The following is a 26,249-nucleotide window of genomic DNA, read 5'->3' as shown; positions in this document are numbered from 1 at the left end:
GGCAAGGTGATGATGCTGGAACTTTTGTTTGGTGCTGTTCCAATGAGATTTATAAAGATGACTAACTGAAGAGAACATGTAAATTTCCACAATCGTTGATGATATGGGGCTGCATGTCAGGTAAAGGCACTGGGGAGATGGTGTCATTACATCATCAATAAATGCACAAGTTTACGTTGATATTTTGGACACTTTTCTTATCCCATCAATTGAAAGGATGTTTGGGGATGATGAAATCATTTTTCAAGATGATAATGCATCTTGCCATAGAGCAAAAACTGTGAAAACATTCCTTGCAAAAAGACACATAGGGTCAATGTCATGGCCTGCAAATAGTCCGGATCTTAATCCAATTGAAAATCTTTGGTGGAAGTTGAAGAAAATGGTCCATGACGAGGCTCCAACCTGCAAAGCTGATCTGGCAACAGCAATCAGAAAGTTGGAGCCAGATTGATGAAGAGTACTGTTTGTCACTCATTAAGTCCATGCCTCAGAGACTGCAAGCTGTTATAAAAGCCAGAGGTGGTGCAACAAAATACTAGTGATGTGTTGGAGCGTTCTTTTGTTTTTCATGATTCCATAATTTTTTTCTCAGAATTCAGTGATTCCATATTTTTTTCCCTCTGCTTGGTCTAAAAAAGTAACAGTTACTGACTGCCACAATTTTTTTTTTCCTGATTTCTTATAGTGTTTCTTAAAGCCAGAAAGTTGCCATTTGAAATGACTTTAGTTTTGTGTCATGTCTGTGATGTGCTTTTTTTCTACAAAATTAAACAACTGAATGAACATCCTCCGAGGCCGGTGATTCCATAATTATATATATGTATATATATATATATATATGTATATATATATATATATATATATATATATATATATATATATATATATATATATATATATATATATATATATTCGTTAAAGGGGTGGGTGTTTAAGCTTTTGCTTTCCTTACAGCCTTTTAGGCACATGGGTATGTTGTTAAATTGTTTTCTTTGAGTTTTCTTTGCTATTTTGAATCTGTGTGTGCCTAATGAATTCATTCATTCATATACCATGTGAAATGCATCATGAAAATGTTTTTTTTTCTCAGATCTGAACAGATCTCTTAGAACTCAATAGTACTTTTTTCATTATGCTTTTTAAATTTTCAATTTATTTTCATTTATATAGCGCCAAATCACAACAGAGTTGCCTCAAGGTGCTTTACACAAGTAAGGTCTAGCCTTTCTAACCCCCAGAGCAGCAGTGGTAAGGAAAAACTCCCTCTGAGGAAGAAACCTCAAGCAGACCAGACTCAAAGGGGTGACCCCCCTGCTTGGGCCATGCTACAGACATAAATTACAGAACAATTCACAAACGAATATACAGGGAATGCTGTTGGTGCACAGGGTCTCCAGCACAAATACAACTTCCATCACCTTAAACAGAGAGAAAAAAACAAAATCAGGCATCAGAAAGACAAGAAATACAGTATAATTTGCCAGCATTAAACGACAAGAAAAACAGGAAGTACTAACGTGATCACCGGCCACTAGCCGTAAGCTTCACTTTGTTTTTGTGTGTGTCACAACAATCGTTTAAATGGACAACTGTAAACCACAACTTTAAACCACAACTGCATACTGTTAAGAAATTTAATGTGATCTATCACCCATACTTTACGTCTAATGAGGGATTTTACCAAAGATATGCTACTTTCTGATCATTCTTTAAGTAAAGATCCAGTGTAGTAAAACTAAAAATCAGATCAGTAGCTGCTCTGCAACACACTGCTGAGCTCTCAGAATTTCAAGTAAAACCACAATTTTTCATCTTATTTTTAGAGTGTTTCGTGAAAATGTTTTTTTTTCCCCGGCAATTTTTTAATTGTCAACAGTATGGAACTCAGATTTAAATAGTACTTGTCTCTTGTTTTTTTCCTTTGTAGAATGTGTTATCTTCAAACTGCATTGCCAGGTGAACAGTTACACTTATCAATTAAACTATCCAAGTTAATAAGAACCTGATGTTGTTTTCCAGTACACTGAACTTTGTTTCATTGTTGTGTTTCTTGGCAGAATTGTGATGTCATTTGCGACACTGTATTACAGTATTTCACTCATGTGCAAAGCTGGAATCATAACCAGGTACATCTGCATGGTATATGTTTGAATAAGAATAATTTTAGAAAAGTAATTTGTGGTAATCTACTTGTATTACCTTTTAATTTTTTTTATGCATATCTTTACAGAACATGATAGATACCTTTGGATCAGGTACTATTCATTCTTTTGTGCTTATCTGTCATATTTTGTATTAATTTGCATCTGATTGTGCATTTTCCAACTTGCAGGTAGTGGCTGCAACCCTGAAGGTACTTCCCTTTTTTTCCTCTTTCTTTTGTGATTCTTAACCTTGCACAGTCATGCCGCACCTTTTTTCTGTAAATACCGAGAAACTGTGCACATTTCAATTTTTGTCTACTGCATCACCAATTATACAGTTTCATGGAACAAAAAGGGATTTTCTTAAAAGATGTGAAATTTCACTTCCAGTTTGTCAGAAGACACATGGGAGAACTCAGCCTAGATTTGATTTTTTATTTCTTTTCTTTTTCCCTGCATGAAAATCATCTCTACTGTAGTCAACCATGATGCTGCGACTAGTGTTGCAAAAGACAAAAACAGTTTGCCAAAATGCAGTTGTGCAACTGTTATGCAATTGTGCATGGTACACAAAACTCATTACACACATTTCTCAACATTAACCCTATTTCCTGTTAATGGCAGGTTCTGTATTCAATCCAGGTCAACTGCAGTGTCTCAAAAAATACCTGATTCAAACTGAGCCCATTATAGGTGAGTGGACCGGTTACTGTGTACTTAAAAAAATTTACAAGTGCAACATGTAGTTTTTCAGGATAATGTGGTGTTGGAGGTGCCCACCGTGAACAGAGTGAGCTTTTTGTTCACTTTGACTTTCTCACAGCTCTGTGTGGTTGTGTGGCCTCTCAGTGCAGTTGAAGAACAGGATACTGAGGCTCCTCAACATCTGCCCCAAAATTGTGGGCCACTTGGTGGAGAACTAATTCACAGAGCTGTGCAGGAAACAAGCCTTACGACTTGCAGATAAAATCTCTACAGACTCAGCCCATGTTCTGAACAGTGAATATGAGCTTCTTCCTTCTGGGAAGCGCTTTAGAGTGCATCGTTACAGGAGGAATAGATACAAGTACTCATTTGTGCCACACTCCATCGCACTTGTAAATCAGAGGGAGACCAAATGAACACTTTGTTGCAGACCACACACTACTTTTAAAATTATTTTATGTTGAATGTTTTATGATCAATGTTTGATGTGTTTTCACGTCTTGGGGCTTCGGCAGCTCATGTAAGTCAGAGTTCCGTTTTACGGACAATATAGTTTTATCTTATATTTCTGTGAAAGAGCAGATGAATTCCACTTTCACACTGATGTTCACATTCTGTGTGAGTAGAACCAGAGACTGATTCTTCCGTCCTTATTATCAGCACAGAAGTGCATTGTTCCATGCTGAAATGATGCGTACACGTATTCTGGATGATCAAAACGTTCCACTTCTTTCTGCACACATCATCCACTGAGCGTCTTTGGATGCTCTGGATTGTTGCGTTTGACTGTGTTGCAGCTCTCACCAGTATCCTTCAGTTTTATGCAGCTGAACTGTTTGTGATGGATTTAGATTTTTGTTAATTATGCCATAATTTTTTTTCTGTTTTGTTAAACTTTTTTTTATTTTTTTTAAGGCGAAGATCTGCTTGTGATGTGTCTCAACACTGAAGAACTCGGGGATCAGTGCCAGCCTTTCTTTCTGTGCTTTGCTTGTAAGGAGTGTTTCTCTTTCCATAAGTGCAGAGAACACATCACTTCGAAAAAGCATCTCGTGTGCACCCTGGTAAGATTTAATCTCAACAGGACAAGCAGTTACAGAAGTAAATGATGGATGGATAAATGTGTGGTGTGTGTGTGTGTGGTTTTTTTTTTATCTCTTGTAGCTATTCTGATGCAGCTTTTTGTGCCATCTGGCTTTTGTGTGGTATTTTGTGGCTTTTTAAAAAACTGGGATCAAGCATTTTGCCTTACTTGTATTTTTCCCTTACATATCTCGATACATGTGCTGTGATACTATTCAGAAAGGATACTTTTATTATCCATTCTTTGTGAATTACTTTGACCTTGACATGCAACCGGCTGTTAGACAGGAATTTAGGGACCATCAACAAATTACCACAGCAAAAGGAAATGCTTTACCTGTAATTTCCGGACTATAGAGCACACCTGAATTTAAGCTGCACCCACCAATTTTAAAAAGAAATTGTACATAAATAGGCCGCACTGGTCTATAAGGTGCAGGTCTCCACGTTGTAACATGAGATATTTACACAGAAAGATGTTAGAAAGATTTTTCAACTTTTAATTAAATACGTACCATAAATGCTTTTTGTTCTGATGCATACGGTGTTACGCGGTATCTCTGGTCCACACGGAGAACTGACTTTTAACTTTTTTTTTTCTTTGTGGATCATGAGATAATTCCATCGCGTACAGAAAGATGAATGCAGCAAGACCGCCTGGATGAAAACCTGCTCCAGAGCACTCTTGACCTCAGACTGGGGCAACAGTTCACCTTTCAGCAGGACAGTGACCCTAAGCAGACAACCACGATATCAAAGAGTGGCTTCAGGACAACTCTGTGAATGTCCTTGAGTGGCCCAGACAGAGCCCAGACCTGAATCTGATTGAACATCTCTGGAGAGATCTGAAAATGGCTGTGCACCGACGCTCCCCATCCAACCTGATCGAGCTTGAGGGGTGCTGCAAAGAGGAATGACCAAAACTGCCCAAAGATATCAAGCTTGTGGCATCATATTCAAGAAGACTTGAGGCTGTAATTGCTGGCAAAAGTGCATCAACAAAGTATTGAGTAAAGGGTGTGAATACTTAAGTACATGTGATTTTAAATTTGTAAAAATTTCAAGAAAAGGTTGTTTTTTTTCCTGTTGTCATTATGGGGTATTGTGAGTAGAATTTTGAGGGAGAAAATGAATTTATTCCATGTTGGAATAAGGCTGTAAACATAACAAAATGTGGAAAAAGCGAAGCGCTGTGAATACTTTCTCACTGTATGGTACTGTATTAGTATTAGCTGTACACAGCCAATGGAAATAATCAGTATTTAAATTTCCTAGTTGCATCAGAATCCCTGGAAGCTGCCTTTTGCTTGGAAAGAACAGTCTGAAATGCTGGATATCCTGGTGGTACTTGCAAGGGAGATGAAGATGAATCAAGAACCAAATCAACTTACTCTGAAGGTAGTATAGTACAACATAAGTCATGCTTTTTTATTGTTCTATGGTATTTAAGTGCTTTTAGGGCTGCACTTAAAGATTATGTTTTTAGTAATTAAATGATTTATTATTATTACTACTACTCTTAATATAACAATGAATTTACCCAAATTAAATTATAAAAACTTGTAATTTATAGTTTGCAATTTTATTTAATCGCATGAGGTTTTTTCACTTCAACGGGTTTTTTGGTGGAGTTCGTGCTATGACTAAGCACAGCCATATTACTCCCTCCTTGCATCCTCCCAGCCCTAGACACACTGACAGTATGCAAATAAAATTTAACTTTCAAGACAGTAACATCTTTAACGTGGTAGAATGAGAAGAATTTCAGCAAACTTGCTAATTTGCCTCAGTCACTTTTTAGTGTTTCTCTTCCTTCAGATATTTGACATTCCAATAGTCCTATTTGGCGAAATTATAGGACTTAATTTTTCAAAAGGTATGTATTCACCTTTTTTATTATTTTGTTTATGTTGATATAGCAATATGCACTACACAGTAAAATGTGCATTTTCAATCATACCATATTCACATTTTCTCAATGAAAACTGAATATGGAACAATTCCGTTAAAGTTCATCCTCAAAATGAACTTGCAGTCATATTGTTGAAACGAACAAGTTATCTTTGGTTTAGTGACTGACACACTAAACATTCAGCCCAATGGCAGTGCCAGCTAAACCCCATCCTAAAAGTTTTGCATCCCAATATACGAGGGTAGGCTGAAAAGTTCTAAGGCTCACTATGATGCAGTTAATGCATTAACTGCATTATAGTGAGCCTTACTGCATCATAGTGAGCCTTAGAACTTTTCAGCCTACCCTCGTAGAAGAATAAGATGTTAGAATTCAGAAGCAGTGCTGTTATATATGCTGCCTCATCCTTGATATCGTTTGCAGTGTTGAGAGTTCTTCTGAGGTTCTCGCGCTCCTTAATAAATGACGGTTAGTTGACAATACATGGCCCAGTAATTACTTTCGTCATTTGATGCAAAACTTATTTTAATTTTACATGTGCGTTTGTTTGTGCTTGTGCAGTTCCATATCGAAAGACTTTCTTCACTCATCCGGAAAGGGGCAAGTTTCCTTTGCTTGGTGAGTACTACTTTCTGGAAAAGGATTTGCTTGTATGGAATTACAGTATAACTCTCAGGGCCCTTTCTTCTACCCTGTGCAAAGTAGCAAAACCTGTGTTGCAACCATGATTGCTAATTTCCAGCTGATCTTATCATTGTTACTGCTAGTGCCAAGTTGTTTAGGTAGCAGTTGCACTTATCTTTGTACCCATGAGTGTGTTGGTCTTAAAAGGAGGTGTAGTCAGGTTGTTATCATGAAGAAACAGAAAGAGATGAGGAGCTCAATTGCTTCTGGAATATACAACCCCAATTCCAATAAAGTTGGGACGTTGTGTAAAATGTAAATAAAAACAGAATACAGTGATTTGCAAATCCTCTTCAACCTATATTCAATTGAATACACCACAAAGACAAGATATTTAATGTTCAAACTGATAAACTTTATTGTTTTTGTGCAAATATTTGCTCATTTTGAAATGGATGCCTGCAACACGTTTAAAAAAAACTGGGACAGTGGTATGTTGACCACTGTGTTACATCACCTTTCCTTCTAACAACACTCAATAAGCATTTGGGAACTGAGGACACTAATTGTTGAAGCTTTGTAGGTGGAATTCTTTCCCATTCTTGCTTGATGTACGACTTCAGTTGTTCAACAGTCCGGGATCTCTGTTGTATTTTGTGCTTCATAATGTGCAACACATTTTCAATGGGTGACAGGTCTGGACTGCAGGCAGGCTAGGCTAGTACCCGCACTCTTTTACTACGAAACCACACTGTCGTAACATGTACAGAATGTGGCTTGGCATTGTCTTGCTGAAATAAGCAGGGACGTCCCTGAAAAAGACATCACTTGGTTGTTAGGAGGAAAGGTGATGTAACACAGTGGTAAACATACCACTGTCCAGCTTTTTTGAAACATGTTGCAGGCATCCATTTCAAAATGAGCAAATATTTGCACAAAAATGATAAAGTTGATCAGTTTGAACATTAAATATCTTGTCTTTGTGGTGTATTCAATTGAATATAGGTTGAAGAGGATTTGCAATTCATTGTATTTTGTTTTTATTTACATTTCACACAACGTCCCAGCTTCATTGGAACTGGGGTTGTAGTTGGAATATAAGTTGAACTGCTGCTGCCACTTGTGGGCTTTGATTCTTTGTGCGCAGATCAGTGTTTCTGGTCAAGAATACCTAAATAGTCATTTTCCCAGAAACACTCCGACGCCTAAGTAACGGATTGATGACAATCTGATATTTGTCACGTTACGCCTAAACATGCCCATGTCTAATTGACTAAATACAACCCTTTTGCAGCCTGCAGCTACTTCATGCTGAGTTTATGTGCTATGTAAATGGCAAAGTGGTGTTGGACACACCCCAAATGCAGAATGGACAGAATGGAACAGACTCAAATGTATATAATCAATTTGTGTGACTGCAGTTATTAGTAACAACATACAGAACAACTTCTTTGGTGACTCTGCTTCAAGATCTATATTGAAAGAACATGTTCTCAACACAAAATTACTTTTCCCCCTTTTCCCTAATGTAGGTCAACATTTTATGGTCGAGTACAACATGAGGGATATGGAACACTCGATAAAACGTGCATTGCTTTGCTTGCTCTGTCAGATGAAGATTCCAGAAAGCGAAGGCTGCAACCACGTATTCAGCTGGCAACATGTTGTAAAATTTCTGGTGAGTATTATTAACACAAGATAAAGATTGGAGTACCTCTGGGGACTTCTTAGCAGAAAGCAACCAAGTCCAGGGGCAGGTCATACAGAACAGAATTATAAGGCTGCGTAGCAACCGGTTCTGTCAATGGCAATACACTGAGACAGATCCAATAAACAAGGTTGAATCATGTCAGGAACAAGGGTCAAAGGGAGCAGTAAAGGTCAGCAACGAGGAGGAAAAAGGCCACTGTAAGGCACAAGGCCTTTTGCCAAAGAGGAACTGGAAAGGAAAACGTTTAAGTACTATTACTGTAATACTGTCCCTACAAAGTCAAACTATTTCTCAGATTAAATTTATTCAAAATCACAGTGAGAAACAGGCCTGAATTCTGGAGAACTTCTCTCTCGCAGGAGATCCACCCATCCAGAACCCCGAACAAAGAAACTGAAACAGTTTTTATAAAACACAATATGGGCGTGACAAAAGGCGGACCTTATTTTGCAAATCCTTCTCTTATTGGTCTCCCATGGGCATAGAGGGAGGTCAGGACCCTTGTTACTATAGGACAAAACCTATGTTACCATAGGTTTCGTCGTATAGTAACATAGGACGTAAACTATGGTTCATCCTTGATTCTTTGTTCTAAGCACTAAAACCAGTTGAATCCAGTTCCACATGCATGCTTAAGCAGATAACAGACTCATCGTAAAAATATATGAACCTTTAAGTGAAGTGATTACTTGCTACCAAAACCAAATAATAAAACAAAATGGTATACAAGGGTAAACAGGTAATGGACTTATCAGCAAATAGCTGTAGTAAGTTATACTTCTATAGAAAAATATGGCATAGAATAAAGCAAAGGTAGCTTGTAATTATATCTTTCTGTGGTAAGAGGTCAGACTACATTGGGGAAATACGTTGTGAACTGATAACAATTTCAAGGTGTGTGCAGCCCTTGTGTTACGAACATGCATCTTTGTGAAATCAAAATGTGACGCATCAGTTTGGGGGTTATTTTGTATGTTTGCTCACAGATCTCTACGTAATTTTGTAGTAATTTGCAATCACTGTAGTTCTAGCTATAGTAATGTAAGAATACTATTCGTTATACAGTGTAATAAAACACCACTTCAAGCTGCCATTTTGAGACATATTGGGCTTCTATTCATATTTAATGTCAAATAGTAAATTGTCAACAGTACTGAGTCCTTTCTTGTTTGCAGTGGTGATGGACAGGTTGACAGATGAGATCAGACAGGAGTCCCCATGGACTATGATGTTTGCAGATGACATTGTGATCTGTAGTGAGAGTAGAGAGCAAGTTGAGTCTAGTCTGGAGAAGTGGAGATATGCTTTGGCGAGAAGGGGAATGAAAGTCAGTAGAAGCAAGAATGAGTACATGTGTGTGAATGAGAGGGGAGCCCAGTGGAATAGTGCAGTTACAAGGAGTAGAAGTGGTGAAAGTAGATGAGTTTAAATATTTGGGGTCAACTGTTCAAAGTAATGGAGAGTGTGGTAGAGAGGTGAAGAAGAGAGTGCAGGCAGGGTGGAGTGGGTGGAGAAAGGTGGCAGGAGTGATTTTTGACCGAAGAATATCAGCAAGAGTGAAGGGGAAAGTTTACAAAACAGTAGTGAGACCAGCTATGTTGTATGGTTTAGAGACAGTGGCACTAACAAAAAGACAGGAGGCAGAGCTGGAGGTGGCAGAGCTGAAGATGTTGAGATTCTCTTTGGGAGTGACAAGAATGGACAAGATTAGGAATGAACATATCAGAGGGACAGCTCAGGTGGGACGGTTTGGAGACAAAGTCAGAGAGGCGAGATTGAGATGGTTTGGACATGTGCAGAGGAGGGACCCAGTGTATATAGGGAGAAGGATGCTGAGGATGGAGCCACCAGGCAGGAGGAGAAGAGGGAGACCAAAGAGGAGGTTCATGGATGTGCTGAGAGAGGACATGCAGGTGGTTGGTGTGACAGAGAAAGATACAGAGGACAGGGTGAGATGGAAACGATTGATCTGCTGTGGCGACCCCTAACGGGAACAGCCGAAAGACAAAGAAGAAGAAGACTGTTAATAGCGGCAGAAAAACTCACCTTTTGACGTTTTTGTTTATTTGCAGAATAGTGTCCATCCAGGCTCGCTGGGTTCCAGCAAAGTGAATTACGAGACACTGTTGGACTTGGCGCAACAGGCAGCATATATTCACAGCGTGTATCCAGTGCTGGTATTTCATTTCTGTTCATGCAGACTAAGTGGAAAACTAATTTGTTGGGCATTGACTCCTTAAACCTTATCCATGTGCTCACTAATGTGTTTATATTTTTGCTTCAAAGAGAGTCTTGACTGATCCAATCAGGCAGTTGATCAGCTATCCTCAGAGTATGTATATTGACGTTTTTGTGCACCACCTGTGCCAGGGACTTGGAATGCAATTTTCCTGACTGGATTTACTCTACTTCTTTATTGCAGCATCTTCAATTTTGGCCGATGCATATATGAAACAAGGAAAAGGAAAACTTAAATGGCGTATTGTTCCACACAAGAAGCTTGGTAAGTCAAGCTAAAATATTTTGAATCAAGAATGGGTAAAATGTTTGCGCATACTTCAGAAGCAGCGCATCATGTTTGGTGTGTGATTGTATTGAGATGATGAAAACTTGTTCTCTCGAGCCACTTTTTATGATTATAATAAATGGAATTATTGAAGTCACGTTTGTTTCTCAGTCCCGACGGAAGTGAAAAAAGATGATGTCAAGGATGGTGTAGAGAAGGCCAGCGGGATGACTGAGGGATCTGAGGAGGACACCAGTCAGAAGGACACAGAGGACTGTGAGACCCCAGAGGAAAATGGAGCTGAAGCTTCTAAACAGTCTGTAGAATGTGGAAAAAATGTGGAAAAGGGCCCTGAGATATTTGCACAGGGTGAAGAAGAAAGAGAAAATGAGGTACTTGCAAAAACTGTTCCCGAGCCGATACAAAGTATGTGCGATGAGAAACGCCAGATAATGGAGGAGGGAGAGAAGACGGATGGGTCTGCAGCGCTGTCGACAACAGAACCAAGCGAGCCGTCTGCGGAAAGTGGCCTGAGCATGGATACGGATGATGGAGCAGAGAGTGAAAACAGTGAAGCAGCGGATAAAGGTATGTGTATGTGAATACCAAAATCTTTTTTATTTTAAATTTGTGAAAATTCTTCCATTTCTTGTCCAGCACATTTCGTGTCTTTAGATCTTATTCCTCTGTCTGTTTCCGATTCCCCAATTACTGCAGTCACAGTAGGCAGGTTCACTCATTTGCAGTGGAACTAAATTCCACTTCTTTTTGTTGATGAATTCAATTTATTTATTCAGCGGCAAATCACAAAATCCATTGCATATGAGTACAATCTTACCTTTCCCACCCCCCTGAGCAAGCACATCGACAACAGTGGTAAGAAAAACTCTCGGAGGGGATTAGAGGAATAATCCTCAAGCAGACAACTGGGCTCTCAGTGCTTTCTGTTAACTGTTCTTTTTCTGAAGATTAAAAATTGCTCAGTTTGGGACCATGTGATCGTGCTGCACCTCAGCACTTCCAACACACTACTGAACTGTGTATGGTCCTTGTTAGCAACCACCCAGACAGACAACTAGTTTCTGATAGAATCCTAGTGGATATTTGACCAGTCTTTTTTGCAAAGTGGGTAGAATACAGGTATTTTTTTATTTTTTTTTTACCCGAGGCTTGGCCATCGGGTATTGCGAAGACTTTGCGTCCATCCGTCTGTCAGTCTGTGCTCGGCATAACTTCATTCTTATTAATGCCAGGGTCTTCAAATTCACAGGAAGGATTCTTGGGACACAGACCACCAAAGGTCACATTCTTTCTACACTCTCTTTCATTGACTCATAGGGCCGAGGGTACTTTAGCTTTGCATTCTGTCTATCTATCTGTCTATGTATCTATCTATGTGTATTGGTAAGCCATTTCCAAAAGCTAAATTTTAGCCTGTTTTGCCAAAGAGAACAGGTCTAGGAATTGTTTGATTCTGTGGAAGCATCCGTCTGTCCATGCGCATGATCTTGACGAAGACTTCATCTATCATTGTTAACGTTAATGCACCAGGTCACCTTATGTATGCTGGCCATATAGTATGCTTTGTATCTGCATTGTTTTTATGCTGTGCAGACTCTGTGCATGTATCATAAACTCCAGACATTTGGCAGCACATGGCTTTGGGTTGTGTGCATGTGGATTTTGCAGATTTATCACAACTTATTATTTTGTAATAATGGCCTTTGTCAACTTGAGCACACTGCAGGTGTCATAATTTGTGTTTAAATGAACCTAAAATCCAGACAGAACAGCTACTAGCAGAATAAATAATAAGTGATTTTATTTACCAAACTAATGAGTAAGTTAAGTACAAAAGAAAAAGCCCAGGAGCAGTCCAAACATGTCAGATGTAGTGGAGGTGATTCACCAGGAGGTTGGCATGACTGGAAAGAAAGAACTGTTAAAAATGACGAAACGAGTGACAGGCGCGGTGCTTGAAATGTGCAGCAGCTGTGAGTGACAACAGGTGATATAGACACACCTACAAACACAACAGACAGCAGAGATAGTGAAAATGGGAAGCTACAAAGAAACCTGAGTGAGCAAAACTGTAAATAACTATTCAACGTAAGACTGGTGAGTGGAAACATGACTACTGAATTAAACTAAAGCAGAACTCAAAAATGGCTGAAGAATAAAACAAAAGGGAAAGTGACCAAAAACAACCAAACACGTCACCAAAAATCTACATCAGTCAACATGTAGCAGAGGTGCATATGGAGAATGCACTATGCTTTATCTAGGGGAGGTTTGACACTGGGTGTGTGGAGGAAAGGAGATTGATCATCACACGACCCTGTGCTTAAGTTTTATGTTTTGTACCGCCTTTGAGTTTTTTTACACTCCGTATAAAGTGTGTCAGGATACAGTGTTCTGCAGAAGCAATCCACCTGCCACCGGTGACATAAAGCTTTATTTTTGGGTTGAATACTGGTATTGACATTTGATTTCAATATCAAGCATGTTTGAAATGTTGCTTTCAGCAAAGTGAGTCCCATAGATGCTGCATTCATGGTCCCTCTGGAATTTATGGAATGAAAACTGAGCAGAGACTCAAAGTGTAGTAGATGGTCAGGTGTATACCTCTGACAGTTTTGACATTTGGTGCATTTAGATTCTAACTGTGGCCACCAGGGAGCCAAATCTGACCGAAACCTTGTGTATGTAGTATCTTATCAAAGACTTGTATTCAAGGCAGAATAGGTCTATGAATTGCTTGACTCTCTGTTTGTCTGTCAATGTGTATGCAACATAAAGTTTGACATTGGGTGCATTTCTATTCTGATTGTGGACACTGGGGTGGGGCAGGGCGGGGGGGAGGGTTTCTCTGAAACCTTGTGTACATGCATGGCTTAACTTCAGACAAATTCAACGTGCCCGTCAACTCTAGTTGTCTAATTGCTTCTCATCTATGAAAAGCCTAGTGGCCTCTGTGTACGTATATGTGTATGGCTTCAATCACTGAGAAACTGGGGAGAGCTGACATTTTCCATTTGTTATGCTTATGTATTTTGGGTCAGTTGAGAACCCCTGGATCCCCACTACAAGAATTTCATGGATCATGATTAAACTTATTTTTGGAGATTATACCTTGTTAACACTATGCACACAGTTATGGTTAAGCCTGGTTCACACAGCAGGATTTTAAATTTGACCATAGGTTTCCAAAACCTGAGAGACCACGTGGTGTTCAACCACAAGGTATAAACACCACCACCACACACGAACACACCCTGCTCAGAGTGCCGCTCTCATTGGACTGACATCTCTGCAGTGGTGGGCACAGATAACCAAAAAATTAACTTCGACAACAGATAATCAGATAACTGAAAACTTATTTTGATTAAGACAAAATGATAAACCACCCAAAAATGTATCGGAAGTTACAGATAACCGATAAATTCCAGTATTGCCTCTGGTACATTTGCAACTACTAAAAAACTGAATTTGAGTTTTAACACCACGATCACTTCTGGTAGCATCAAAAGTGACAACAGACCCAAACAATGATCCCGCACTTCTGTCTTTGAACATCTTGCCTCTTGCTGGAAGCTCTTATTTACTACATGGCTTCCAGCACAGACGCAAGCTGAGAGCAGCCGCAAAGCCCAGCTCTCTACCCGATTACAATGCTCCGGTCAGGCGGAGGTCTTGGAAAATAAAGCAATGCTGAGTTATGGTTTGGTGTATAAATAAAATGAATACTGATAGAATAACTCCATTAATGTCAATTCTGTCATTTGTACAAAGTTAAAATATAAAATATATCTTTTAATGTTGAATAATGCACTAATTCTGAAGTTTTGTAACAAATACAGACAGATCGCAAAGGATTCTGGCTAAAATGTACCTCTGCTAAACAGGTACTGAACAGGTACCAGAGTACCTAAACAGGTACTCTGCTTGTCAGGTACTGCTCACTTTGTGTCACTGCACTATCTTGCACCTGCTTCCCTCTTTGTTTCATCCGGCCACAACTCCTTCCTGTATGTTCTCCACACCTGTGTCTTGTTCTTCTAATTATCACCTCCATTATTTAAGCAGCTTCGGTTTACCACTTCCACGCCAGGTCCTCCTACTCTTTGTCGTCGTCCCAGCTCTGCTTTGCCTTTGTTTGATTGCCTGCCTGTTTTGCAACCCTGCTTGTTTTTGACCTTGCTTCTGTCTTTGCCCTTGAACTACGCCTCACCGTGTACCAGGACTCTGTTTTTGACCTCACCACAGTCTCAGCCTCTGATATCTGCCATACCGTGCTCCTGAACCCTGCCTGTCTTTGGACTACGCCTACACACCACGTCTGTCTGTACCTCCACCACGTTGACTGTTTTACTGTGTATTGAACCTTGTGCCAATTTACCAGATAGTGTTTTTTAATAACTCAATGCTTTTGTCTGTGGGTTTGCATTTGCTTCCTACCACCTTCTCTGCCACGCTGCCTCGAATCATGACAATTACTGCCAGAGGCTTCAGCTTCACAGGGAACAAACCTTAGACAATTTCAAAGATGGCTAACCTTGACCTATTTTAAGAAGTATTTTAAGAGGTAAAGTCACATTCTGTTTAAATCTGTTTTGTTTTTCAGTGGCAGGGGTGACTGCCAATCAGAGTATAGCTGCACTGTGATGCTGGTCTTTCCAAAACTGCTTTATTTTGTGTGGTTATTTGCATATTTCTCATATATTATGGACAAGCTAGTGAGAAATAAACACTTCTAAATGTAAAAACACTGTTTTGGAACCCAATAACACCTCTGAACTTAATTACAAGACATTTCGTTAGCATGGAGATGTCACAGGGTGGTAGAGAACTGCAAAACTGTTTCATTTGTGTATAATTATAACCTCTGTGTCATATAACATATAAAACTGAAAATGCTATTTTTGGAGCCTGATAACACCTCTCCAGTCATTTACAAGACATTTTGGGGATGTTAGCATGTGTGCTAACCTCTGCCAATTCAAAGCTAAGTATCTGTGGAGTTAAATTTGTCTTATTAATACCTGCAAATACACAGAGGGTGATCTACAAATATTCCTTGATTTACACAACATGAACAAATGAGTTTGATTTGAACATGTAGAAATTGTATGTAAGACAATAGGATCTTTAATAATTAATTAAACAACTGCAATTTATAAAGAACACAATGCTAATACAGCTGAGGGTATTTTAGCATTGCGTTATATTTTTATTATGGAATTATTTGATTTAATGCATCAGTGCTGTTTGATTCGGCAGCTAAGTTTGCTAGCGGTCACATAGGTTTCACCATATCATTTCACCAGGTGAGTGTTAAGATTTATACGGATGCTTTTGTACTTAACTACCTTTTTTTGTGACTTTAGACTGTGAGGAAAAGAGTTGTGCTTGTTAGTTAGCCAGTTAGGTCACAACGAGCAGCGGTGATAGCATTCTGCTAGCACAGTTACAAATTCCTGCACTGGTAAATGGCAGCGCAGCAAGAACGCTTACTGTGGTAGAAAATGCCACCAAAAACAGGGAAAGTGGAGGCTAAACCAGATGAGGAGCAGTGGTGGGCACAGCTAACCAAAAAGTTAGCTTTATTAACAGTTAATCTAACTGAAAAGTTATCTTTTATAAAGTTAACCCCCTAAAAAAATTTAGCAGAAGTTACAAATAAAAGCTAAACCGATAACTTTCAGTATGGGTTGCCGCAGACTTTACACTGAGCGCCCTCTGGTGGCCATTTTTGGCCAATGAAAATATCGCTGAGCTCAATACAAATACATGTAATTTGGTTCCTTTTCAATGGGGTCAGACTCGTCAATAAAGTCAATTTAATACACAATGGTTCATTTCACGTTAGCTTGGTGTATAAATCTCGTCATTCCAGGCAGTGAGAGCTATCAGCTGACTGTCAGAAGCAAACTAGAGACAAAACAAAATCAGCTGATTTCAATAGACAATCAGGGCAGCCCCAGCTTGTTTTCATCAGGCGGCCAGTTGTGGAGGTATTAATTCTTGCCTTCGGATTGACCACTTTACAGGAAGTGACGTGTACCCACGGCAACCCGTTGATTTCAAAACACTAGCAGTTACTGACGCAACAATGAGCCAGCGCGTCTGTGTCAGATCAGCCTTCTCTCAGCAAAAGAGACCTGGTGACGGAGGAGGGAGAATAAAGACAATTTCTCTTTACACCTTACTTGCCAGCATATCACGCAAGTCATCTACAGGCATACATTGATTCATTCATCTTCTACTGCTTAGTCCAATTAAGGGTCGCGGGGGGCTGGACCCTATCCCAGCAGTCATAGGGCGCGAGACGGGGTACACCCAAGACAGGATGCCAGTCTGTCGCAGGGCCACAACTAGGCAAACAAACACAGACACACCTACACACACACCTACGGACAATTTTTTAAAGATTCTAATCCACCTAACCCGCATGTCTTTGGATGTGGGAGGAAACCAGAGCACCCGGAGGAAACCTACACACAAACAGGGAGAACATGCAATCTCCACACAGAAAGACCACAGGAATTGAACCCACGACCTTCTCGCTGTGAGGCAACAGTGCTAGCCACTAAGCCACCATGCTGCAAGTCATCTACAGGCATACAGTTTTAACTTATGGTTAAAATTTTAACCAAACTAATTCTGGACAAGTTATTTAAATTAACAACACATCTGGTGTTTTATAAAGTGAAAATATCAGCTATATGTTTTAGTTTTAAAGTAATGCACTAATTTTGAAGGTTTTAGCCTTTTGGACACACATGCTGCAGTGCATTATGGGTAAAGTTTCACAACAGGAGAAATGCATTGGGATGCTCGGATCAGGCTGCTGCACACGGACAACAGCATTAAACTCTTTCTATATTGTGCCTAAAACTCTTGTGATTATATTCTCTGGGTTTATAGATGTTGTTATTGTTTGTTTTATGTAAACATGCCAGAAACTCAGGTTGTTTCTCCATTATTTTCAGTGGGAATAATCACTGAGCTGCGATTGCTTCCTGTTTGATCTTTAACGTCCTGCTTATTGTCCTTTACAACACTGTTTGTCCTCTTTGTTCCAGAGTAATATTTATGTCTGAAACTCGGTTTCCGTTTATTAAATTTCACGCAGATTAAACGTAGCAGACACGGATTATTTGGAATATTTGATTTAGCAAGTTTTCAGGGTCTCTACTGCCATCTTCTAGTCAGTATATGGCAGTATTTATGCTATTGAGATATCCCATAATCCTTTGCACACCAGAGAGTTGTTGTGGTCTACACCACAGAGAATCCACATGACAACAATTGTAAATTAACATTTTACAACCAGAATATACATTTTTTATGCTTTTCATCATGTTAATAAGAGGCTGCATGCATGTAACCCTGAAAACGTACAACTCCTCTCTGGCGGGCAAAGAATTTTGAGCATGTACAGTGTTCTTTGGGTTCAGTAGTACTTCTTTATTCCCCAAACATAACTTTGGTCATTTTAGCTTTCATTTATTCAAAAATGGAACATCTTGAGCTGTTTCGCTTTTTTTTTTTTTTTTTTTGTGGTCCATGTGGTTAGCTGCAAAGTATAGTCGAGCTGAAAGGTATTGATTTTTAGTGTAAGCTGTAGGGGCTTCTTTTTCAGTCTTGCTTGACTGTAAATGGTGACATTTGCGTTCCAGCAGCTTTCCAGTTCCCAGCAGACCTGTGACTTGGTGGTTCCTGGGCTGCTCCTTTCAATGTAAACCACTTTCCTCTCAGCTGAGGGTGAGTGTTTGGGTTTTCTTCTGTAGTCATGTTGTGGTTCCACCCAGTGGCCCACCTGACCGTGGTTTTTGGGGTATGTCATATCTTTGGGTTTTCATTTGTCTCATGGTTCTGGGGTGTCGTATGTTCTGTATATGTTCAGTTGTTGGTGAATTCTTGCAGTATTATTTTTTTTTTTGTAGGTGTTGATCTATATAGGTTCCTTCGTGCATGTCTGATCCCTGTCCGTGTCCTTTTGGTCTGCGCCCCCTGTATTCCACCCCTGCATCCTCACCTGTCAGTATTTTGGTGTCTTCTATTTGCACTCTTTCACATGTTTGAGTTCCACATTGCTTTTCTGTGTTAGTTCTGGTTTTGGTCATTGTTTGTCTTTGTGTTCTGATCATCTCCTTATATCATTATGGTAGTACTTTCACTCTTGCACTCTATTAACTCCTAGTTCTATGTTGCTTTGTTGTCTTATGATTTCTCCTCTTCTTTGGTTTTGGTTGGTCTTGTATTTTATTTCTTTGTCACATATTGTTGTCCCTTTTCATTCATAGTATGTTTATCAGTATTCAGTACTGGCTATTTTCTGTTCAGTTATTCATTTTCTTGCACCATGTTTCTCCCAGGTGAGTCTTAAGCTCCGCCTCCTCGTTTGTTACCCACCTGTAGTTAATTCCACCTGCGTTATTTAAGCACCTCCTTGTTTGACTGTCAGTGTTGGTTTATTGTTAATGCTTCCCACTGTCTACTTTGGTTCTCATTCCTTCGTGAGTATGTTACAAGAACCTGTATTTCTTTGAAGCTCCCTGTGTCTTGATTAAGTAACATTCTGGTTTAGTTTTTTGGAGTGTGTTTTCTGTTGCTCTGTGGATTTTTTATATTTTTGTGGGGGAACTTGGTCATATTTGAGACCGTTTTGGATTTTTGTGAGCTTTTTGGGGACTTAATAAATCACCTTGTTTTTTTGCACCTTATCATGTTGTGTTTTCCTGCCTGTAAATATGGGTTTGACTAGACCTTGTAAAAACCGTAGCAAGTCTGTCATGATCACTGATCTTGAGGTTAATAGACATTTCGGAACTTTGAGCGCTACTGAATTCATAACTTAAGTAGATTTATATATATGTTTACCTTGTACATACGATTATGATGGTTTGGTCATTTCAGAAAATTCTAATTAAACTGCTTCGTCCAAGAAAATAATTGAAAACCCATCACTGCCCTTATGTTTGTGTATGTAGACTTTTTGACCACAGTTATACAGTAAAAATAATATTGAATGATGTGTCCTCTAGGCTTAAATGGGCTTTTTGCAAAGCTTTGCAATCAGCGTCTTCTCACCACCCTCCATGAGTGCTCCTCTTTACCGACCACAGAGAAGAACTTAAGTCCTGCTACTGGAGTAGATGAACAAGATATCCTCCTGGGGGTGAGTAGATTGACTTTTACCCAAATATAGCCATCGGGTATTGTGAAGGCTTTGCATCCATCTGTTCATCTGGCTCTCTGTCTGTGCTCAATATAAGTCTAGGCCTATTACTGCCGGGGTCTTCCAAATCACAGGAAACATTCTTGGGACACAGACCTTGGACAGATTCAAAGATGGCTAACCTTGACCTGTTTTAAGAGGTTAAAAAGTCACATTCTGTTTCATAATTTTATACTATGAATCATGCAGACCAGTGTGAGGTTTTTTTTTTTGGGGGGGGGGGGATATCAGCATGCACACTAACTTCCGCTCTTGTCAAAAGCTCATGTATGAGTACACATCACACACCCTCCTGCAGATGCCGTTAAAACGTAAATAAAATATCTTTTATGATTTATTTGATTAGTTTATTCTGCAACATCAATATAAATATACAGTGGTGAATGTATCAGTGATACACTGATAACACAATGAAGCGTAAACACTTATATTTTCCATTGTGGTCCTTGGGAAATTATCACATGACAGGGGCTTGATTGAACATCTACAAATTGCGCATAAGACAATAGGATCTTAATAATTACTGTAAATAACAAATGTATAATTTTATATAGTTTACACTGAGATACCAATTAAACTGCAAATTATAAAGAAGACGACGCACATACAGGCGGGGGTATTTTAGCACTGCATTGTAATCTTTTTGTAGTGGAAAGAATGCAGCCTGTCCTTGGCCTTGGTTCATTCTACATTTCAGCTTTGATTTATCACAAAAGGAGCTCTTTCTTTTTACTCTCAGTGCATTCCACAGGACGTGGGATAACTCTGCTGGCACATAATTCACATGAAATAAATATCCTCTGTCACCGTGCTCTGCTCTTGATACATTTTTCATATTTGTGTTGTATGCCCTTTTATAAAAAAGCACAGTGAAGGCTCAGAAAAGATACAGTGAGGCAAATAAGTATTTGATCCACTGTCGATTCTGCAAGTTTTCCCACCTACAAAGAATAGAGAGGTCTGTAATTTTTATTGTAGGTACACTTAAACTGTGAGAGACAGACTCTAAAAAATCAAAACAATGACTGTCTGATTTTTTTTAAATAATTAACTTGGATTTTATTGCATGAAATAAGTATTTGATCAACTACCAACCAGCAAGAATTCTGTCTCTCACAGACCTGTTAGTTCTTCTTTAAGAAGCCCTCCTATTCTGCACTCTTTACCTGTATTAATTGCACCTGTTTGAACTCATTACCTGTATACAAGACACCTGTCCACACACTCAATCATACTCCAACCTATCCACTATGGCCAAGACCAAAGAGCTGTCTAAGGACACCAGGGACAAAACTGTAGACCTGCACAAGGCTGGGATGGACTACAGGACAACAGGCAATCAGCTTGGTGAGAAGACAGCAACTGTTGGCACAGTTATTAGAAAATGTAAGAAACACATGACGACTGTTAGTCTTCTCTGGTTTTGGGCTCCATGCAAGATCTCACCTCGTGGGGTAAGGATGATTCTGAGAAAGTCCAGAACAACACAGGAGGACTTGGTCAGTGACCTGAAGAGAGCTGGGACCACAGTCACAAAGATTATTCATAACACACAACGGCGTCATGGTTTAAAATCCTGCAGGGCACGTAATGTCCTGTCAAGGAAGGTTGAAATCTCTCTCTGCTTATTGATATTAAGTTGGTAATCAATAATCTAAGTGATGTATTTTGTGAACAAGAAATGCAATTAAATGGTTTAAAGATTGAAAAGTGTGTGATTGAATGATTCCATGATAAGTATTGAAGATGATTTTATAATGAAGATATTGAGCTGATGCCGTGATTAAAATTGTTTTAAGATAAAATAAAGTAAAACAGGATGATTAAGAATGAAGAGAATTTCTAATGGATAAGTGTTAAAATAATGATGTGGAGTGCATAATTGTCGGACGTCTGGTTCTACTGAAAGAGAAAGCGACCTCTTTTCAGTGAAACAGGGAAATTTGGTACTTTCATCTGTGACAAAGAAATGAGCTAATATCATGTGACTGTTAACATGATCAGACATGTCCAGCGAAACAGGAGGAGGGAGAGGAGAATTGGCTCAACTGATGACCTTATTAGGAAGAAAAGACTGGAGAGATGAGATGTACGCCCACTGAAATAAGGGGTATAAAGGCAAAAAGAGGAAGAAGATCAGTGTTGGTCTTCCGCCATCCTCTCCTGGACCTGATGCGAGGATCAATCACACCAAGCAACAGACTCTGGGATAAGAAAAACTTCGACTGGAGGAGAGACTTTCTGAGCACTTTTTATCACAAGAAGAGACTTCAAGCTTCACCCCGGTTAAGCTAAAAGAGGAACAGGCTCAACAGAAGATAACCAACTACACACCCCCTCAGCTGAGGGACAAACTTCCAGTTTGAAGATTTCTGAGCTCTAACCCTGCAAGGATTGTGATTCTCGAGGTACATGTAGCAAGGTGAAGACCGGATTGAAAAGACGTTCCCGCTAGCTTGGCTAACAGGGAATTCCCTTTTGGCTGACCTGGTAGAGTTCTGATCTTTAGTGCGAGCAGTCAGGGGTTTGATCCCACTGCCGTCCTGGCCACAAAGGTCCTACAGTTGATCCCACTGCCGTCCTGGCCACAAAGGTCCTACAGTCACAATTGCCGTTGTCGGCAGAATGTGGGTAATCACAGAACATGCTTAAATGCACCTGTGACTTCGGGACAAAGTCCAAAATGGTGGCGAGATATGTAGAAAAGTGAAGTCCAGATTGAAAAGACGTTCCCGCTATCTTGACTAATGGGGAATTCCCCTTTTGCTGACCTGGTAAAGTTCTGGTCTTTAGTGCGAGCAGTCCGGGGTTCGATCCCACCGCCATCCCAGCCACAAGTCCTACAGTCAGACATTAAAACTTTGTACAAAGTTTAGTGTTTCCAACAGAGGATTACAGCTCTGGAGAAAAGGACAAGACTACAAAGCCAAGTAGTTTTTCCCTCTCTTCTGTTTTGAGTTTTGGATTATATTTGGGAATTATTCCCCTGGATTGGATTTCCGACTTCAGCTATTTGGATTTTACTCTGATTTGGGATTACAAATTAAGATAAATTTTCCTTGGATCGGATAATTAACATCAGCATTCTACAATTGGTTTCCCATTCCTTTTCTGATTTTATTTTATTTATGCTATTAATTACTAATCTCTTTGATAATATGAAACCTGAATTTAATCTATATGCCTGCACTTGCCAACTCTGCAATAAATTTTCCAACTGCAGTTAAAGCATAAGTGTGGACATTAGATTTTTGGAGTCTTCTTAAGGAGTGGTAATTAAATTGGTAAAGTGTGTTCAACATCAACAGGTTCTGTATGGTTTTTCTGGTTTATGAAATAACATATCCCTTGGGATCTACTGTTACGGATCACTAAAACCTTTTCTAGGGACTTCCAAGAGCCCAGATCGCTTAGAGTAGAGTTGCCATTAACGGGCGTGGCTGGCTTTGTATGCTGGCTCAAGGGCTATTCGGCCGGGGTGCGAGTTTGCCGTGAGCAGGATGGACTTCCGGTGAAGGCAAAGAGCAGCTAGATGAGTCTGCTCGCCACCATCTTAAACAGCCTTCAATCTAAACCCTCCAGGGTAACACCCGCAGGGGATTGAGGGTCGGACCCTTTAGACCAGTGGTCTCCAAACTATTTCAGAAAGGACCGAGAGGGTGCAGGTTTTCATTGCAGCCATTGACTTCAGCTGGTGATTTCACTGATTAACATCCCTTTGAACAGGTGGGATGAGTTCATCAGTGAAATCACCTGCTGAAGTCAGTGGCTGCAAAGAAAACCTGCACCCTCTCGGCCTTTTCTGGAATAGTTTGGAGACCACTGCTTTAGACAGAGCTAGGTCCAGAGCCTCCTGTAACGGGTGGACATTCAGTTGGATCTGACAGTACCCCTGCTCACACCAGCACATGTCCAGGCCTGTTTGAAGTTCACCAGTGACCATCTGGATGATCCAGAGGAGGCATGGGAGAAGGTTATGTGGCCAGATGAGACAAAAATAGTTTGGTCTCAAAATGGCATCAACTCCACTCGCCGTGTTTGGAGGATCAATCAATCAATCAATTTTATTTATATAGCGCCAAATCACAACAAACAGTTGCCCCAAGGCGCTTTATATTGTAAGGCAAGGCCATAGAATAATTACGTAAAAACCCCAACGGTCAAAACGACCCCCTGTGAGCAAGCACTTGGCGACAGTGGGAAGGAAAACTCCCTTTTAACAGGAAGAAACCTCCAGCAGAACCAGGCTCAGGGAGGGGCAGTCTTCTGCTGGGACTGGTTGGGGCTGAGGGAGAGAACCGGGAAAAAGACATGCTGTGGAGGGGAGCAGAGGTCAATCACTAATGATTAACTGCAGAGTGGTGCATACAGAGCAAAAAGAGAAACACTCAGTGCATCATGGGAACCCCCCCAGCAGTCTAAGTCTATAGCAGCATAACTAAGGGATGGTTCGGGGTCACCTGATCCAGCCCTAACTATAAGCTTTAGCAAAAAGGAAAGTTTTAAGCCTAATCTTAAAAGTAGAGAGGGTGTCTGTCTCCCTGATCCGAATTGGGAGCTGGTTCCACAGGAGAGGAGCCTGAAAGCTGAAGGCTCTTCCTCCCATTCTACTCTTACAAACCCTAGGAACTACAAGTAAGCCTGCAGTCTGAGAGCAAAGCGCTCTATTGGGGTGATATGGTACTATGAGGTCCCTAAGATAAGATGGGACCTGATTATTCAAAACCTTATAAGTAAGAAGAAGAATTTTAAATTCTATTCTAGAATTAACAGGAAGCCAATGAAGAGAGGCCAATATGGGGAGGATGAGGACAACCCCACGAACACCGTCCCAGCTGTGAAGCATGGGGGTGGAAACAGCATTTTTGGGGGTGCTTTGCTACAAAGGGGACAGGACGACTGCATCATATTGAAGGGAGGATGGATGGGGTCATGTTGGCACACAACCTCCTCCCGTCAGTAAGAGCATTGAAGATGGGTCGTGGCTGGGTCTTCCAGCATGACAATGACCCCAAACACACAGCCAGGGCAACTGAGTGGCTCTGTAAGAACCATTTCAAGGTCCTGGAGTAGCTGAGCCAGTCTGCAGACCTGAACTCAATAGAAAGTCTTTGGAGGGAGCTGAAACCTGAAAGGTATAGAGGAGTGGACCAAAATCCCTGCTGCAGTGTGCAAACTTGGTCAAGAACTACAGGAAATATCTCACCTCTGTAATTGCAAAGGTTTCTGTACCAAATATTAAGGTCTGTTTTTCTTGTGGATCAAATACTTATTTCAATAAAATGAAAATTATTTATAAACCATCCCATAAAATGTGATTTTCTGATTTTTTTAATTTTTTTTAGATTCTGTCTCACAGTTGAAGTGTACCTATGATAAAACCTAGACCTCTCCATTCTTTGTAAGTGGGAAAACTTGCAAAATCAACAGTAGATCAAATATTTACAGTAGTGTTCAGAATAATAGTAGTGCTATGTGACTAAAAAGATCAATCCAGGTTTTGAGTATATTTGTTGTTGTTACATGGGAAACAAGGTACCAGTAGATTCTCACAAATCCAACAAGACCAAGCATTCATGATATGCACACTCGTAAGGCTATGAAATTGGGCTATTAGTAAAAAAAAAAAGTAGAAAAGGGGGTGTTCACAATAATAGTAGTGTGGCATTCAGTCAGTGAGTTTGTCAATTTTGGGGAACAAACAGGTAACGGGTATGAATCAGGTGTCCCCTATGTAAGGATGAAGCCAGCACCTGTTGAACATGCTTTTCTCTTTGAAAGCCCGAGGAAAATGGGACAGACATTGTTCAGAAGAACAGCGTAGTTTGATTAAAAAGTTGATTGGAGAGGGGAAAACTTATACGCAGGTGCAAAAAATTATAGGCTGTGGGAAGGCCTTTTTTTTTTTTTTTTTTTTTGAGTTTATTTTCTACAAGCCCTCTGGTGGCTGAAAAGTCTGATGCAGGATGCACAAGACCTGTTACACTTGGGGCAAATGAACACTTGACTAGGCTGGGCTTGTGCTGCTGCCCGCTCTTTCTGTCTTTGACGCTTCTGGCGTGAGGCCTCACTTCTTTCTGCCTCAAACTTCAGGCTGGTGGATTTAATGCTGGAATGCCAGCTGAGTCTATCTGTAGCTAGACGGTGCCATGACTGATGCTGAATGCCTGCAAGGGAGAGCTGTTTCTTCAGCTGGTCCTTATAGCGCTTTTTGGGGGCCCCTTGGTTTCGTCTCCCTTCCTTGAGCTCGCCAAAGAGAATTAATTTTGGCATGCGTGTATCATCCATCCTGGTTACGTGGCCTGCCCAACGAAGCT

The 26,249-nt window shown here is 40.1% G+C and overlaps 1 protein-coding gene across 2 annotated transcripts in view; it reads left to right on the top strand.

Annotated features, from left to right (window-relative positions):
• LOC117501876 overlaps positions 1 to 26,249 on the top strand; it is a 120,487-nt gene that overhangs the window by 40,568 nt on the left and 53,670 nt on the right. For both annotated transcript variants that reach the window (XM_034160843.1, XM_034160842.1), the window contains exons 15-30: positions 1,931 to 1,959; positions 2,061 to 2,129; positions 2,234 to 2,258; positions 2,336 to 2,356; positions 2,772 to 2,840; positions 3,768 to 3,916; positions 5,211 to 5,333; positions 5,754 to 5,811; positions 6,271 to 6,315; positions 6,409 to 6,465; positions 8,004 to 8,149; positions 10,255 to 10,359; positions 10,469 to 10,514; positions 10,605 to 10,685; positions 10,860 to 11,276; positions 19,739 to 19,872. In XM_034160843.1, coding sequence (XP_034016734.1) covers positions 1,931 to 1,959; positions 2,061 to 2,129; positions 2,234 to 2,258; positions 2,336 to 2,356; positions 2,772 to 2,840; positions 3,768 to 3,916; positions 5,211 to 5,333; positions 5,754 to 5,811; positions 6,271 to 6,315; positions 6,409 to 6,465; positions 8,004 to 8,149; positions 10,255 to 10,359; positions 10,469 to 10,514; positions 10,605 to 10,685; positions 10,860 to 11,276; positions 19,739 to 19,872 — 1,574 coding nt within the window. The remainder of the gene's footprint in view (positions 1 to 1,930; positions 1,960 to 2,060; positions 2,130 to 2,233; positions 2,259 to 2,335; positions 2,357 to 2,771; positions 2,841 to 3,767; positions 3,917 to 5,210; positions 5,334 to 5,753; positions 5,812 to 6,270; positions 6,316 to 6,408; positions 6,466 to 8,003; positions 8,150 to 10,254; positions 10,360 to 10,468; positions 10,515 to 10,604; positions 10,686 to 10,859; positions 11,277 to 19,738; positions 19,873 to 26,249) is intronic.

This window comes from Thalassophryne amazonica, chromosome 20, assembly GCF_902500255.1.
Source record: "Thalassophryne amazonica chromosome 20, fThaAma1.1, whole genome shotgun sequence".
NCBI lineage: Eukaryota > Metazoa > Chordata > Actinopteri > Batrachoidiformes > Batrachoididae > Thalassophryne > Thalassophryne amazonica.
Note: the sequence above shows the minus strand (reverse complement) of the source record. Positions and strands in the feature narration are given on the sequence as shown.